General features: G+C 50.0%; 1 protein-coding gene across 1 annotated transcript; it reads right to left on the bottom strand.

Moving 5' to 3' along the window:
• Positions 1-261: 261 nt before the first annotated feature.
• On the bottom strand, positions 262-16,192 carry STIP1 (stress induced phosphoprotein 1). Its single transcript, XM_034776615.1, has 14 exons — positions 16,036-16,192; positions 12,567-12,776; positions 11,364-11,505; positions 10,733-10,874; positions 9,918-10,086; positions 8,417-8,543; positions 6,792-6,894; positions 6,290-6,410; positions 5,260-5,356; positions 4,715-4,839; positions 3,912-3,948; positions 3,492-3,595; positions 1,288-1,460; positions 262-695 (listed from the first exon to the last, which is right to left on the bottom strand). Exons 1-14 carry the CDS (start codon positions 16,042-16,044, stop codon positions 623-625), a joined length of 1,632 nt encoding a protein of 543 aa, XP_034632506.1. The 5' UTR covers positions 16,045-16,192; the 3' UTR covers positions 262-622.
• Positions 16,193-17,003: the final 811 nt, after the last annotated feature.

Genomic DNA, 17,003 nt, shown 5'->3' on the forward strand with positions numbered 1-17,003 from the left:
CCCGCCTGTCTGGCTACATATCGAGACGTGTCAGTGAGATTCATACCAGTAAGTGAAACAGGAAGTGACAGATACAGCCACTGACAAGTGAAGCCATGTGCCTTCTAGCGCCCACTGTGGACGGCCAGCCGCAAAGCACGCTGGCTGCTAAGAGACAACTCATGCAACCTTTCTAAAGTGTACATGGACACGTCTAGGATCACAGACCTTCCCCTGGTTGTCTGGTGGGTAGGAGGGACGGACACAGACCCAGAAGCACCGTTGACTGCTTTGCTCTTTTATTGGGAGTGCGGCATGGCAATGCAGTCTCACAGCCAGAAGAACCAGACAATGAACAGGTAAGAGCCGCCACCTCCCAGGCCTCTGCCGAGAAAGAACCGCAGAGGGGAGGGGCAGCTCAACAATGGAACAAGCTGCTTGGAAGATACAGGAACTGGAGAGAAAGTGGCTAGCTGGCCCCGCACTGGCAAGGATGGTGTGGGCAGCAGGTCCCGTAGAGAGTGTGATACTGTACAAGTCTATCTCCTATTGAGATACCCTTTCCTTTTGCTTGTACTGCCAGTGTCCAATGTCCCAGCTGCCCTATGAACAGGCAAAGGGGCAGAGCAGGGTGGCGAAGTCATCACCGAATTGCGATCAAACCAACATCCATCAGCTTCTGGATTTTCTGGGCTATTACTGGGTTCTTCAAGTGTCTGCAGAGAGGAAGAAGTAGTATCACCCCAAAGCACTTGAGTTTGACACTTACATCACCTGCAAGATGCAGCTGCCTCCAGATTGGGGTCCAGTGCCTTTTTATGAAGTATTCCTTGCCTGTGACCCAGCCACCTCTGAGGTGGGATGCAAGGGTGGGGGGTGGTTGGTGTCAGACAACTCTGCTTGAGAGGGTAAAGGAACATCTTGCACATACTTGAAACTGATGGGCTGTAAGGAGTCTAAACTTCCCAGAATGGGGGAAATTCAGCTAAGGCACTGGGGTGAACACCCTAACTCTTGAGAAAATGCTATGGGCTCTCTGTTGTGGACATGGTCCCCTGCCATAGGGACCAGCATGGGATAATGGTTTTGGACCCAACAGCACCACCTAAAGGTGGAGCTAAGCAGTGTTATAGGTTCCTTATGAAACACACCCCTATGTGGCTCAGCAGGAAGCACAATGTAACTCCTCAGGAGACCTCCCTGTGATCTAAGCAGACATCTCTCTACTATACACCTCAGTGATGCCTAGAGCTAGATCTAACCAGACCCAAGCTCCAGTCACCCCCACTTTCAGGCAGCTTCACTCACTCGCTCAGCGCCTGTGGGTCCTTCTGCATCTGCTCCAGGATCAGCCGCATCGCTGGGTCGCTCATGATCTGCTGCACCTCAGGATCAGCCATGGCACGCCGCTTGACCTCCTCGGGGTTGTCGTTGCGATTGTACTGGGCCATGAGGCAGCGCTGGTAGCCATCAGCGGCTTCCTGAAGCAAGAACGGCAGGGATAGCATGAGGAGCTCTGTCAGAGCTAGCCACTGTACTCTGGCAGGTGAGGGGCAATGGTAATGCCATGCAAGGTTGGTTTGGTGACAGGACACAGGCCTTAGACCGTCTCAGTCTTTAGTCCTTGCAACCTGGGCCTCAAGGGAGCACAGCCAGAACAGATCGCTACCAAGGAACCTTAGCAAGGCATTTCAGCACAGCTTACCCTGGGGGAAGGGCTGTCTATCTAGTACATTAAGTCAGTTCAGTTTGGCACAAACAAGCCTGCTCCTACACCCACAGACAGACAGTCGTAAGGTACAGGACCATTGTGATCACCTAGCCTGATCTGCATAATACTTTCACCCAAACATGGAGCCCAATGTTTTGTGGTTGAAAACAGCATGTTATGCTTACATGGCTTGTGTGATAGGCTGTGTATAATCTCAACTTTAATTTTAAGAGAAGTTTCTAGCTCTCATGTCTGCAGAAAACTTTCCAAATGGGACCAGCAACAGACAGTTCTGTCTGCCTGAGTCTTCAGAGAGCTTGACAGTGATTCAGAGGGACCAGTTCTGCTACCCCTCTTAATCTGATTAAAGTGTCAACTTGAGAGCCCAGTTTGTGGTCAACATTAACTAGCTGTAGTGGATGGAATGGAAGTGACACTCACAATGTTCAGGTTTCAGAGTAGTAGCCGTGTTAGTCTGTATGAGCAAAAACAACGAGGAGTCCTCGTGGCACCTTAGATACTAACATTTATTTAGGCATATGCTTTCGTTGGCTAAACCCCACTTCATCAGATGCATGGAGTGAAAAATACGGTAAGCAGAATATATATTATAGCACGTGAAAAGATGGGAATTGCCTTACCAAGTGTGAGGGGGTCAGTGCTAACGAGCCAATTCAATTAAGGTGGAAGTGGCCTATTCTCAACAGTTAAGAAGAAGGTGCGAATACCTAGGGTGCTAACAAGGCCAATGCAATCAAGGTGGCCCATTTCAAACAGTTGACAAGAAGGTGCGAGTATCAGAGGGAAAATTACTTTTTGTAGTGATCCATCCACTCCCAGTCTTTATTCAGGCCTAATTTGATGGTGTCCACACCTTCTTGTCAACTTTTTGAAATGGGCCACCTTGATTGCATTGGCCTCATTAGCACTACAAAAGTAAATTTTCCCTCCCTAGGTATACACCCCCTCTTGTCAATTGTTGAGAATAGGCCACTTCCACCTTAATTGAATTGGCTTGTCAGCACTTGCCTTACCAAGTGGGGGGTAACTCCCATTTTTTCATGTGCTATAATATATATTCTGCTTACTGTATTTTTCCTCCATGCATTTGATGAAGTGGGTTTTAGCACACAAAAGCTTATGCCCAAATAAATGCGTTAGTCTCTAGGGTGCCACAAGGACTCCTCGTTGTTTTCACAATGTTCAGAATGGTGAGTTGTGGCAGGAAGCACAGAGGAGACTCAAAAATCAGGAGAAATAAAGAGGAAAGAAATAAAGTACTGAGCCTAAACAGAAGCCTATTTCCCCACTGAGCAATGAGTCAAGGCGGCAATGAATGAGCTACAAAGGTAGCTGTTATTATAAAGGTTATATCCCCTGATCTCTGTACAAGTCTTATTAACTCCAACAGGGATCCTGCTGGGCATTTATATCCCAATCCACAGACCATAATTAAGCCTAGAATTCAGCACTGTTTCCCAAAGGAGTTTGACATCTCTAAGCTAGCACAGCTCTTTCAGAGGGGCACGCCCAGTCCTGATTTAGACACCAGCGATGGAGAATCCACCACAACCCCAGGAGGCTGTTCTAGTGGTTAATTATGTTCCCTGTTAAAGAGTTACTTTACCTTATTTCCAGTCAATTTCATTCTGTCTTTGTTTGCTACATTAAAAAGCCCTCTACCTGCAAGGGGAGAAGATTCCTGAGAGCACTTACAGGCCAGGATCAAGCCACCTCTTTGGCTCTCCAACACCAACCAGCTGCTGGCAGTATAGTACCACTAGGCATCAGATGCGCTCACCTTGCAGTTGGAATCCAGGTCGAGAGCTTTCTGGTAGACATCCATGGCTTTAGTATAGTCTTTCATGGCTTCTAGCGCTGCAGCTTTTCGGGTGTAACCCTTGACTGCAAGCAAAACACAATCCCTTGGGGTTTACGCTTGCTGAACACTTCTTCCCTGCCTGTGCTTCCACCACAGGCCCCCTTTGGTAGGGAGGTCAGCATGTGAAACACTGATTAGGAACCGCAGGCCCTGGCCAACAGGATGAACTTAAGGTATGTTCAGCCTGAACTATTCCACAGGCCTTTACAGTATCAGCCCAGGCTCCCCCCCCCTCACCTCAGTACACGGTGGCTATTCCACAGTGTCACATGAGACACTAGGCCAGCCAAGGTGAATTGTGCAACTCACCCCCCAGTCAGACACACACCATCTACTTACTAAATGTAGGTTCTAGCCGGATACATTCTTCACAGTCCTAAAGGAGGGAAGACACCATATTAAGTTAACAGGCTTGTCATTTTATTAGCAAAACACCTGACCTGCTTCATACCCATAGGCACCGACTCCGTGGACGTGCCGGTGCTCAAGCACCCACAGGGCTGGATTAATCTTCTGTGGGCCCCAGCACCTGGACAGTGGTCCCGCCCCATGCTCTGTCCCAAGGCCTGCCCAGCCTCTTCCCCATGAGGCCCTGCCTGCCATTTGCAGAGAGGGGGAAGGGAAAGGGAGGAGAGGAGCACCTATCAGCACTTGAGTTCATACCTATTTAACTGCCCTGAGCAAGAAATGCTGCCATTTCACAACCTGCCAGGCCAGCCAAGAAAAAGCCTATACTTGAGTGTGGAGCTTCTGAAGGGTTAAATGCCTTGGAAAGCAATGTTCAGAGGGATGGTGGGGTTGGAACATAGGGCTGAAAGGTTTAAAGATGTTGGCCCACCACCAAACCTGGGTTGGAGTACAATTAATACCAGCTGTTGTGTAACTAGAGACTATTCTAAGCATGTACTGTCAGCTCTTTATGTCAGGGACTGTTCTGTGTTTGTACAGCACCTAGCACAATAGAGTCCTGGCCTGTGACTGGGGCACCTACAGTAAAACAAAGAAATAGTCATCTCTGGGGATGGCAAGATGTTGCCCAGGTTTGTTGCAAGGATGACAGAAGCCCCGGTTTGCTGCTAGCCCAGAGGCCTAGTAATGCATGTATAGGATGGACTCGGAGACAAGCAGCCTTCGGTGCTTACCTTTAGCGCTAGCGGGAATTCCAGGAGTTTGGTATAGCAGGCAGCTCTGTTGCTGTAGAGTTTGGCATCGTTGGGGTTACGTTTGATGGCTTCTGAGTAGTGTTTCATTGCTTGGGGATAGTCCCCTAAGAGGAGAAGAGGGCAATGGTAAATCACAGGGACCACTGAATGCCTGCACTCACTCGTAAGCACTGCACTAACCCATTGACCAGAGCATGGCTTAACTCTTCCCTCCTTTGCCAGACAGCCCGGGAACCTGCAGTTCCTCTCAGCTTCAGCTGTAGCTCTGGAAATCAGGCTACCCGATTCCTCATACTCAGTCCAGTAGTGAGGCTAGGCCGACAACATCCCAGCCTGATGCTATAAAAACAGCTAATGCCAGATTCAGTCACACCCCCACAGCAAGGAAAAGAACACCAGGGTACATGAGGCAGGCTCCTTTATGGCTACTGAAGAGACCGACCGACCCACTAACCCAGCCCTGCAGCTCTGGCTAGGTTGCAGGGCTCTTCACTGACTTCTAGTCAAGCTTTGAGAGCCCTCACCCTTCTGGAAACACTCGTTGCCTTTGTTTTTCTCCTCCAGAGCCAGATCGGGGTCGATGTACGCCAATCTCTCCTGCTCTTTCAAGATCTTCTCAGCCTGTGGAGGAAGCATGGTATGATGTAACAGACCCTGTCCTTCTCAGTAGTACCCCCCTCTTCTTGGCAACATGTTCCACTCACTACAGACTGCTCCCTGCTTTTTGCATTCAGGCTGCAGTAGGGATAAAAATGGCCAAGACACAGGGAGACGATGGGGCTTGAGAATGTGATGCTGTGCCCTGGTAAATGCTGTGGGGAGCTCCAGTGGTCTCCTCGTCACACACACAAAGCCACCCAGCCCAGCAAGCTCTGCATGGAGTGCTAGGACAGAGTGGCCATGCTGTGAGTCAGTGCCAGACAGAGGTCAGGCTGAGTTACTACAATGATCCACTTTCACCCGGACTGGCTGCTCTCACACAGATACCCACAATCATGCAGCAGTAAGGAATGTGTTCCAGTCGATGGGCAAGTCAGGGGCTGGTGTCTTGTAGTGCTGCAGCCAAGCACCCACCCCGATGCTTCAAAACACCCCCCTTTGTTTGAAAAGATCATGCTTCTAGCCTTCGTGGCTGCAGTGAAAACTTCATGCAACTGAGTTTAACAACTGCTGATGTCTACCCAAGTCTTCAGACAGCAGAAAATAATACCTCAGAGAGGGGTAAATCCCCCCTCCTTGGAAATAATTAATTCTATGGTTCCCACTCTTGCCGGCCACAAGAATTGTGTCTGCAAAAGGAAGACTCTGAGACAAAGAATTAACGTAAGGTGTCAGGGGCTCACAGCTGTGATAATGGGGAAACTTGGCAAAAATCATGTTTCCAATACTACGTGGAGCCCTAGAAGCCTCCTAGCTACAAACATGCTATGGGGCTTGAATTTTAGAGTCAAGGCATTTGAATGGCAGGATGATGTTTCTGCTCTGCCAGCGGGGGAACGCTGTGCAAGTGGGTGCACACCCTACATGCACTAGGGAACACAACCGCACACTCACTTGTTGACACTTCTTTAGCACATCTGGAGTCCGGTGCTCAGCCAGAGATTTGTTATAGAATTGGATGGCTTCCTTGTACTTCTCCTCCTTGAAGTAGGAATTGCCAATCCTTGCGTAAGCTCTGAATGTGGAGAAAGCAGCCAGCATCAAGAGAAGGGCAATAGGGGACAGAAGTATGGCACCCTGCACAATTCTCCTTACTGAAGTTTTTCTCCCTGACCCAGAGGACCCCTGCAGAGGAGAGTTCAGTGTCTGTGGCACAGCGGTCAATTGTGGCAGTGACAAAGACCCAGCAAACTTGTTTCTAGCCACTGGCTAATGACAATAGCCCAGACCCGGGCTGGATTTGAACTAGCAACCTGGAGGTGAGAAGTTTCTTCATGCATGACTAGGAGGCACTTGGATACACCACTGATGAGGGTGCTATAGGAACCCCAGGAGAAGGGCAGGTGGCGAAGACGCCTTCTTCCATAAGCCCCAGCCCCATGCTGGATTCACTCACTTGGCAATCTGTCGGTAGTCCTCCCTGTTCTCACGCCCCACCTCAATGGCCTGCTCACACAGCTCTCGGCACTTATTGTAGTTGCCTTTCTCAAAGTACACCGCTGCAAGGGGAAAAACGCATGAGAGACCACTTTCTACCATGAGCCCCGGCCAGACCACCTGCATTGTTCTTCTAGCAGAGCCCCAATGCCACTCAAGTTAAGGTTGTGCACTCTTTCTGTTTAAAGGCTGACCCCTTCTACATGCTCTAAAATCCACATGCTGCTCATACTGCTTTGAAATGTAGTGTGCCTCATGGGTAGGGCCCTGAGAAAAATTGAAATTTTTAAAAATTAATACCAGTGTCATGGGGAAAGTAGCAATTTTCACAGAATGCGGCCAGGGAAAGGTCACTTCTGTACTCATTGGTATAAAACCGGCCACTGAGTCCCCCCTGAACTACTGTGACTTTTTCAACAGGAGGTGGAAATGGGCACCTGCACGCACCCATTTCCTGCCTGGTGTGACTCTTAGCATTGAGCAGCAGCATATCAGAGGAGCAGTTTGGGGGGTGGGGGGACTTGGCAGCCAATTTTATGTGAGGCACAGTAGCCTGTGCCACCACTACTCGGAATATGCATTATGAGCTACACTTAGCAGGAAACTGGGGCATGTGGATGCCACCTCCTGCCTTCCCACAGCTGGGGGGAAAAAAAAATCATAGCAGTACAGGGGGAGTTTTCAGCAGCTGGTTTTATGTGAGGCACAGTAGCTAATGCCACCATCACATGGCACATGAGCAGCCATAGCCTCACAGGGGAGACAGAAGTGTGGATCCGCACGCACCACGTCCTGCTCGGTGCAGCTCATGTTCTAAACAGCAGCAGCACTGTCCCACACCGCTACAAACTACTGCTTTGACATGACATTGCTACATGCTACAAGTCAAACTGAACATGAAACTGCCACAGATGGCCACTTCTGTCTCCCTGACGGTTTTTTTTTTTTGGGGGGGGGGGGGGGGTGGGGGGGGAGAAGCACAGTATTGGGCTCATTTCACGATTTCCATGCAGTCAGTGAAAGTGCAATTTTCTCAAAGCCCTGCTCATAGGGGCATGGGACAAGGTTAGTTATCCAAATTTAGAATAGCTCATCTGAACAAAGAGCTCCTGAGCCCCCAGATCCACTGGTCTATCCACTAGACAACACTGCCTCCACAAGAGTTTGTGTGAGCTGAGCAGGGTTGGGCCAGATCAGCATGTGGATGGGAGACCGCCAAGGAACCCCACAGGGAAGCATGCCATCTACTCCATCAGCCTCAACATGGACCGAAGGGGCACAAATGTGGTAAGAGACTCTGTACATATAGGAGATACTACAGCCCTTTTGGTAACTCTGGGGACTCAGGCATGTTCCAGGTCAGATAATTCCATTCTGCCTCGCTGCTGTTTCAATGGTTATAACATTCTCAATAATCTCCTGACCTAAACTAGTGTTTATGGGTGTTGACAGACAGATGTCCCATTTCACCCCAGAGGTGGCTGCATCTCAGAGTGCGTGTGTGTGTGGGGGGGGAGAGAATCTCTTTTAGAGTTAGACTTTGGAAGCAGCACCCTCAAGATCAGACTGGATCTTGCCACTTACCTGCTTGGTTACTGATGTAAGTCATGTTGGTGGGATCCAGCTCTTTAGCTTTGTCATAGTGCTTTAGCGCTGCATCAAAATCTTTCTTCTTGTAGGCCTCGTTTCCCAGCTCCTTCTCCTTCAGAGCCTGAAAGTGGAGGCAGGGGAAAGAGTTAAAAAGCATCTCCAGCTGCCATTGTACCAAGCCCTTCAGCTCTCTTAGGCCTTACAACCCAGATCTGGAGTTCAAGCCATGAGCTGAGCCTGGCCTATGCTAAGATATCTTTCTAATGACCAGTGCTAGACATTCACAGGCTTTCCTAGCATCACCCCTTCCCACCACCACTGGAACCAAGACTTGTGAGGGCACAAATGTTTACTTTGGAGCATGGCTCTTACAAACCCATGCAATCTTAGTATTTCCTGCTGCCAGGAAACAGACAGCACGAGGTTGGAGGGGAAGGTGTCCCACAGTGATGTGTTAGCACTCCTGTCGTCAACTGGGAGCCTTGCTCTAATTACCTGTGTTTCCAGTCCAGCAACAACACATGGAGCTGTGTGATAAGACGACTTGCAGGTTGTATGGAGGGCATCTATGGGTGGACTACAGACAAGGGGCTAGTCTGGCACACTAACACTGTGATACATTCAGGGGAGAGGCGAGCCAGCCTTCTGCATACTAGCAAAGGTTAATGCACTTGCCGATTGGCATGGCACATTTCTAAAATAAAGCAACTTATTTCCTCCCACACTGCAAGACAGCTCAGTGGGGCTTCATAGCCTTAGGCACTGAGCTCTAATGGAAGCCAAGAGGAACTAATGGTGTCTTTGAAAACAGTCAGGCCCCAGTGCAACATCCTTTGCCCAATGAGAAGATGAAGGCTGGGGAGGCCTTGCCTGCTACCAGTTCTTACTTGTGAACAGATTAAGTGCCTGATTTTCTAACAGGATCTCCCCCACCAAAACCTGAGGTATGAACCAGCTGTGGACAGTAGTTCTTAGAACAGCACCTATTGAGGTCAGGCCCCTAACCTTGGTTGTTTTATTGCCATAGGAAATCCAGGTGCAGGCAGAACCCAAGATGAATTCTTTGCCCGGGCCACTGACCCTAGTGCAGGTAAAAGCCTAACCACAAAACTTATACCCTCCTCCCAAGCAGGCAGTTGCCCCTTAACAGAGGCAACAGGAGCACCATAGCGATAGCCCGTTAACCTAGTGAACACAAAGGAAACAAGGTGATGCAGCCTCAGGAGAGAAGGGTCTGTGCTAAGGCTCCTGTCACAGGGCCAATGGCCAATCTAAGCTGATCAGGTGATCTGCTACTCTGCCAGCAAGTTGGAGGGCAAAGCCAGCCAAGTATCTGCTCTGTTCCTGAGACCAGTGCATCTTTATTAAGATGCCTTGCAGCCATACTCAGCCCCCTACTAAAGGGCATTCCCTTGAGCCAAACCCCTCCACCCAGCTTCTTGCGCATGACAGGAAGCTTTCAGCCTAACAGGACCAGGGATTCAGCTGGTGGTACCTGCTTCTTGTTCTCTGGGAGATCCTCTTCCATGGGCTCTGGCTTGGGTTCCTTTTTGGGTGGAGGGGGTGGAGGTGGAGACATGGCTTCATCCTCATCATCCCCACTGCCGAGGTCAACTCCCAAGAGCACACTCAGCGTGGTCATCACTCGTGGGTCCTGCAGCTTCCTGAAAGAGGCAAGGGGGAGGAGTGAGTAGCTGGGAGCCATTCAGACAGGCCCTACAGACCTGGCTTCTAATCTTGGTCAACTGGGATGATGGAATATAGTTTGAATCTCCAACTCCAGGCGCTGGATTCTTCCTGCTGTAGCCTGGGGGAAACTCAGGAAAGTCAGATACTGGGAACTGCCTTGGGAGCTAAATACTAGCTTTCTATTCCCTTTCTGCAGCACCTTTATATTTTGCACGGCTTGGGCTTCACCTGCATCACTGCCTACTTCAACCCCCTTAACACCCTGCTACTATCATGCTCTCCTCTACCACATGCCAATCCAGAGCCCACAGACAGGGTCCTTGCCTGCGGCATCTGAGGGGCAGTGTGAATGGTTAGAGTGATCCGTATACACTGCCTTTTGGCTCAAGGACAGGGGCTAAAGGGTTATTCATGACTGGGCGTCTTGGATCAGGCGTACCCTGGGATGGCATGGTGTAGACTGGGGAGCATGGAGACAGAATGGCTGCAGTTTGCAGAGCAAGGCAGACCCCATGCATGAGGCTCAGGACAAACTACTCTCAAGAGGATGAAACCTTACTCCTCCCAAGATTGAACCACAGCAGAATCACCCTCCGCAGAACTGGGGTAGGTCCAACTTACGTCCCCAGGTCAGAAGGCTTGTTCCGGAGCTGCTCAATCAGGTCTTTGTAGCTGGGGTCATTCAGCAAGGCTCTTGTGCGGGGGTCGCAATCTAGCTTCTGGTAGAGGTTTGGCATGTTAAAGGGGTTCATGAGCTTCCTCTCTGTGGGAGGGCAGGAACAGAAGCATGGGCGGGTCATTTCAGCACCCAGGAAGCCCAAGAGGATACTTGGGTCTGATACAGGGCATGATATTTCTGTGGTTATAGGGAAGCTGCAGCCTGCATGGCTAACACAACAACCAATCTCTGCTGAGGGATACTTGCCCCTTGACCAGATGTAGGGGCGGGGAGCCTTGTGTCAGTCCCAGCTCAGGGTTGAAGAAGGGGCAGTTTAAGCCCAGTTGCCTGGTGGAAAGAAGGTAGCCCTAGTCCTAATTCCATGGCACCTTTTCTCTCCCATGCTCCTCCTGCCCACCCAAGAGCAGAGCCCAGCCCCTGAGAGGGCACTTACTGTAGGTGCACAGAGGAGTCTGATCTCTGCAACTTCTCAGTGCCAAGCATCTAAGCAGGGTGGCTTGGAAGAAGGCAGTACTTATATTTTAAGTGGAGATCTCTGGCTGCAATTCCTGCTCCCCCAGTTCGTTCCCTTACCCGCTAGCCTGGCTTCCATGTTCTGGAGCCCCTCTTTCAGTTGAGAGTTCCCTGGCTCGTGTTTCAGCCCTTCCTCATAAGTCTTCTTGGCTTCCTCAAAACGATTCAAGAACTCCAGGGCAGCTGCCTTGCGGGAGTAGCCCTGAAAGCGGGAGAGAGGGATACAATAGGGCGGGAGGTCATGAGGTCCCAATAGAGGATGGGATGAGTCCCCACACTCATGGAATTTCAGCATCACTACACCCCACCCCAGACTAGCATACTCCGGCACATAGGAATCTTAGCAGAGCAACCTGCCTCTGCAACATTTAGGCCCATGTCTCCTGTATGGCAGGGAACAGAAACCCCAATATCCTGTGCAGGAAAACAGATACCACTGGAGGACAGAGGTTTGACAAGCACATCTTTGTAAGCTGCCACTGTGTTGCCCATGCCCAGAGCATATGAGTCTGTCACAGCCCCCAGCTATGAGCCTAACCTTTTAGCTCAAGTTATAGCCACGCATGGCTTACAGCGCTGAAGGTCTGTGATTCAGTCCCCAGTCCAACATGGCGGCCAACACATAGAACAGCAGCCACAAATGTTACTTCCGGAGACTGGAAACTGCTCTGATTGAAGAGAAATTCCTCAGGGTTAAACTCAAGACACGTGGGTTCACGTGCTCCACCAAACTAGGTGATGTTGGGCAAATCAGTCTCTCTGTGCCTCATTTCCCCATCCGTAAAACGAGGTTAACAGCACTGCCTTGCCTCGCAGGGAGATTGTGAGGATAACTATGTTAAAGATTGCAAGACCCACAAATACTACAGTAATGGAAGCCATACAAGTACATGAAATAAATAATAGGCTGGGATTTAGTCACCCAACACCAGCTCCTTTGAAGATCTCAGCCAAGATCAAAGGAATTCCTCTTAACAGCATGTTTTCAGAGCACTGAGGGATCATTTATTCCTGGTTTAAACTACGAAGATAACATGGTTATGTTGCGTTACAATACAATTTTTCCCACCACATGTGGCGAGGGAGAGTCAGGCTAACTCCAATTGGCATCTATTGCAAAACATGACTCTCCAATGACCAAGATTTTAAGGCACAAAGTCACCCTTGTGATCAGTCTGACCTTGATAACAGCAGCCCTAACATTCAGTCTACAGGCAAAACATAGTTTAAGACCCCAAAAACAATCTAGAGCGGGACCCTCACCTTGCCCCACTCTGGCTTGAGCTCAACGGTTTTACAGGCATCCTCCAGCGCTTTCTGGTACTCCCCTTTCTTGGCATAGGCTGCAGATCTGTTGCTGTAGAGTACATGGTTCTTGGAGTCGAGTTTTATTGCCTCCGAATAGTGCTTGATGGCTTCTGCAATGTTGCCTGTGCTCAGGGCTTTGTTACCTTTCTCCTTCAACTCGTTCACCTGTGGAAGGGGGAGCAAGAGTGAGCAGGGGATTAGCATGATCAGCTATGGGTGGAAGTCTCGAAGCGATCCTCTTGCCCTGGAATTATCTTTCCCAACTCACAGCATCACAGGCAGGAGAGTGACTTTAAAGACTGCCCCTTGTTATTGCCTCTTGGGTTCTTCACAAGTAGCGGCTGCTTGAAGTCTTACTGCAGTTGGAACTTGGAATAGGAAGAATAATCTTTCACCAGCAACCACTCTGACTCAATACCTGCTTGAAGGGAGACATACTGCCTCCTTTAACGGTCCCAGAAAGGTTAATACAAGAGCACGATCAGCATCTTGACTGCACAGAGATTCAATAAGAACTCGGAAACTGACATGGCTGTTCTATGGAAGTTGTGCAACACCAAAGGACTCCAGATTTCTCAGTCAGAGGTCTGTGAATACCCCAAATCAGAGATAGCCAAGTCTATCCCTCTTGAAATTCTCACCAGCCAGCTACTTCTCCCATTTGGAGACGCCTCATCGATGGAACTCTCCCACATGACTGATTCAAGTAGTTTCAAACAATGCCCAAGAAATATCATCAGTTTCTCGGAAGATGCAGCTTGGGCCAATCAGTCCGTTCAGAGTCAAAGGAAATTTATCTATGATTTAACCACCTAGCGCAAACACTCCAGAGACCCAGAAGTCATCAGGTGGGTAAAATTGTGTAGGTGTGACTTCCCTGCTAAGCGTGAACTGATGGGGAGGCAGTACCTCTCGACAACCCAGCAACTGCTAGCGAGATGTCTCGGCCAAGGGAAGGCAATCACTGATGAGTCACTTCAACAGCACATCAGGTAGGAACTCTCTCTAATGAGCTCCTTAGGAAGGCTGTATATAATATTTGCATTTTTCTCAGCCTGTTACTTCCACTCTACAAGTACTCCATAGCCTGAACTCTGCCAGTACAAACAGAAGCATGTCCCAGTTATATCCAAAGTCTCCCTTCTACAAGGAGTGTTAAGATGGATCCCTAAAAGCTGTGTTCCAATGCTAACTCCATTTTCAATGCTGACGGGGCCTGAGCAATAATGGATCTTCAAATTATATGCCATGAATGGCAAAATAATTACTGCCTCTAAAAGCTTTTGAATGCTCACTCCCAAATTAGCTGACAGCGTAAGAGCCTTACTATTTGGGGCAGAAGCAGAAATAATCAAATTTTTAAAAAAAATTTGACATTCTACTTCAGTGTTCAGGTATGTGACAAAACTGGCACTCCAGTTTCCAGTGCCAGGGTTTGAGAGCTCAGAGATGGTGCTACAAATTAAGAACTTTTTTTCCATTTTAGAGCTGGATTTACATTCTGACAAAGGTCATAAGCAAAAAGTTTTGGTGCGCCTCATCCCAGTTCACAGTGGATGTTTGTATGCAAGATAAAAAGCCAACACATAATTGTGCAAAAAGCTGGGCTTTTTTTGCTCAAGTCAGGGACCAAGATAGGAAATGAAAAATGGCATTGAGATAAATCAGGAGTTATGTCTGCAGGGGCAGGAGACAGGAGGAATTTCTTGAGTGGAATGGGGAGGCAGTTGGGATTGACAGGCATCAGCAAAGCTGTGAGGAAGTGGAACTTAGGGCTGGGATAGTAGGGTCAGGACTGAAGGGCATCGGCAGAGCTGTATGCAGAAAGATCCAAAGACAGGAATAGCAGGATGGGGCCTTGTAGTTCAGGATTGTGGGCCATTGGCAAGGCTGTGCTTGTGTAGGAGGCCTCATCCACACTATACCTAGGCTCTAGTAAGCACAAGTGCCTCAGTTTCATTAGTTCCACAGCAACATGAATTTTAGACCAAGATGCGAAGTTAAACTCAACTGCCCAACTCCAAGATAAAGCAGCTCCCTCAGGTCGGTGATTTGCTGTGGTCCAAGAAGCAAAGTCAGCTGTGCAGCTAGAAGTTAGTGGAGAAAACAATTAAGAGCCTTTCACCCATGCGAAAGCAACAGTCTCTCTTCAAATGGGACAGGTAGGAGGGAGATTCTGGTGACATTTATTATGCCAGCTGTACACCTGCTCCAAACACTCCCTCCAAAACAGATACCCCAGGGTCTCTCTACTGCACCTTAAGAAGCCTTGTTTAAACAGCAGCTCAGCTATGTACAGCTCCCATCTCCAGCATGGGAATGCATCCTTCACCTCCTCCCCAAACAGTTTAACGTTGCTTGGAGACCTTAACAGCTACCCAACAAGAACAATTACTCCTACCTGGGCACAACTTCTATGGTAGGGGTATGAGGCAGGGGTGTTTATGCATATGCAGAGGTGAGGCTGAAAATAACGGGGACAGTACTTCCATCCCAGCTACCAAGCAACATATCTCCAGACAGTTCCTTAAACAACCCCGATCATACACATTTAGTTCACATCCAACTCAGACTCCCTATGCTGCCCCCTTTACTATCTCATACATCACTCTATCTCCTCCTACACTCCTGCTTCCCAGGTACCCCATCACCACCAACTTCCAGGACTCTTAGCTACCTTTTCTCACAGCTGTTCCACTCCCAGTGTCCCAGACTGCTCTTCGGTAATCTACCCCACCCCCTCAAATCCCAGCCACCCTCTCCTGAGTGCTGTTACCCCAGCACCCACACTCACTTACTTGGCCCCCTCCCTCTCAGGCTCAATCTAGAGAAAGATAAAAAAGTGTCTTAAAACCATGTTACACTCAAATGCAGCCAAGATAAGATGGTCTTTGACATGTGTTAGCTGGCAGAGCTAGGTCGTGGGGGAGGGTTTACCACGCTAAAACACAGCTTGCCCCTGTCTACGCCAGGGTGTTAACATGTATCCGGCAACAGGTTCTTAAGAGACACCTTTTAACCTAGTTTAGGCAAAGTCTCCTACTCCAGGGCCCTGCAGTGACTCCCTGGCTGTGTCCCATCCCCCACCCCCCAAACACCTTCCCCGGGCTGTTCCTTCCACCCGGACCCCTCCCGCCCCCGCTGGTCGCCTGAGGGAGTCTCCCGAGGCTCCATCCCTTGTAGATGTCAACCCCTGCCGCGGGCTGCAGACAGCCAGCCCCGCATCCCCCTACCCCCACCTCGTGGGCTGTCCCCCAGATCCACCCACAGGCCGCCCGCGGCTGCCCCCCAGCTCCCAGGCTCCTCCCCGCGGCTGCCCCGCAGCTCCACACCCCCAACAGGCGCCTCCTACAGTCCGCCCCACAGCCTCCCAGCTCCCGCCTTCACACCCCTCAAGGGGTCCCCCAACAGCCCCGCCCCTCACCTTCTCCATGGCTCCGGCTCCGGGTCCAGCTCTGTCTCCGGGACACTGCCGGTTAAGTCTTCTCCGGCCCGGCCTACCCCGTCTCACGCCGCCTTCTGGAACCTGCTAGAAGCCTCCTGAGCCGCCCTCGCCGCCCCATTGGTAGGTGCACATCCGGGCCCCGCCCTCCCAACACTATGATAGATTAGAAGATGTGTCGCTCACGGGCCGGGCCGGGCCTACTCCCCGCCTCCGCGGCAATGGAGGCGGGGATCATTGCGATAAGCACAGTGATAGGTGGAAACAAATGTCAAGCGACAACTAGCCCCGCCTACCCCGCGTCTCATAGGTCTGGCGGCATGCCAATCAATATCACCTCGAGGAGCTCTCCTACCCGCCCTCATTTTGATTGGATGTCAGCCTTGTACCGCGCCCCCTGCTCTGCCCATCTGATTGGCCAGCATCTCCAATAGCCTCAGCAATTCTCAAAGTCCATTGGTCTGGAGACCCCCTCAGGCTCCAAAGGACGTGCCCATTGGTTAGAGACCGTTTCTGGAATTTTCCATCCTTTTCATTGGGTCTCAGGAATAAAGTGACGACATGCGAGGAGCTGCATCCTGATTGAGCGTAGCGGGTTTGCGTCATCAAGACACCATCCCTTATTGGGAGACTCCAAGGAGGGGGGAAGAGGTTCTGAATGTATAGCTTGCCTGATTGAGCTGTGTGAAATACTTGTACGTGCTTTCCACGGCCCCTAATACCGCTGGGTTTTTTTACACGTGCCTTACACACCCTCCACTGGAGAATCTTGTTTGCATGTACCTTGCAGGCAGCCCTGAGGTGGGGGAACAGGCTGTGTTGGCCTCCCTCCCATGTGATCAATGTGTAATTTTCACTTAAATTCTCTTGAGCTTTTGCACCCGGCCCGTATTTTACACGTGCCATGGGTGCTTTAGTGCAACTAACTATTCCAGTCCCACTTGCCCAGA

The sequence above is a fragment of the Trachemys scripta genome, chromosome 7 (genome assembly GCF_013100865.1).
Source record: "Trachemys scripta elegans isolate TJP31775 chromosome 7, CAS_Tse_1.0, whole genome shotgun sequence".
Lineage (NCBI taxonomy): Eukaryota > Metazoa > Chordata > Testudines > Emydidae > Trachemys > Trachemys scripta.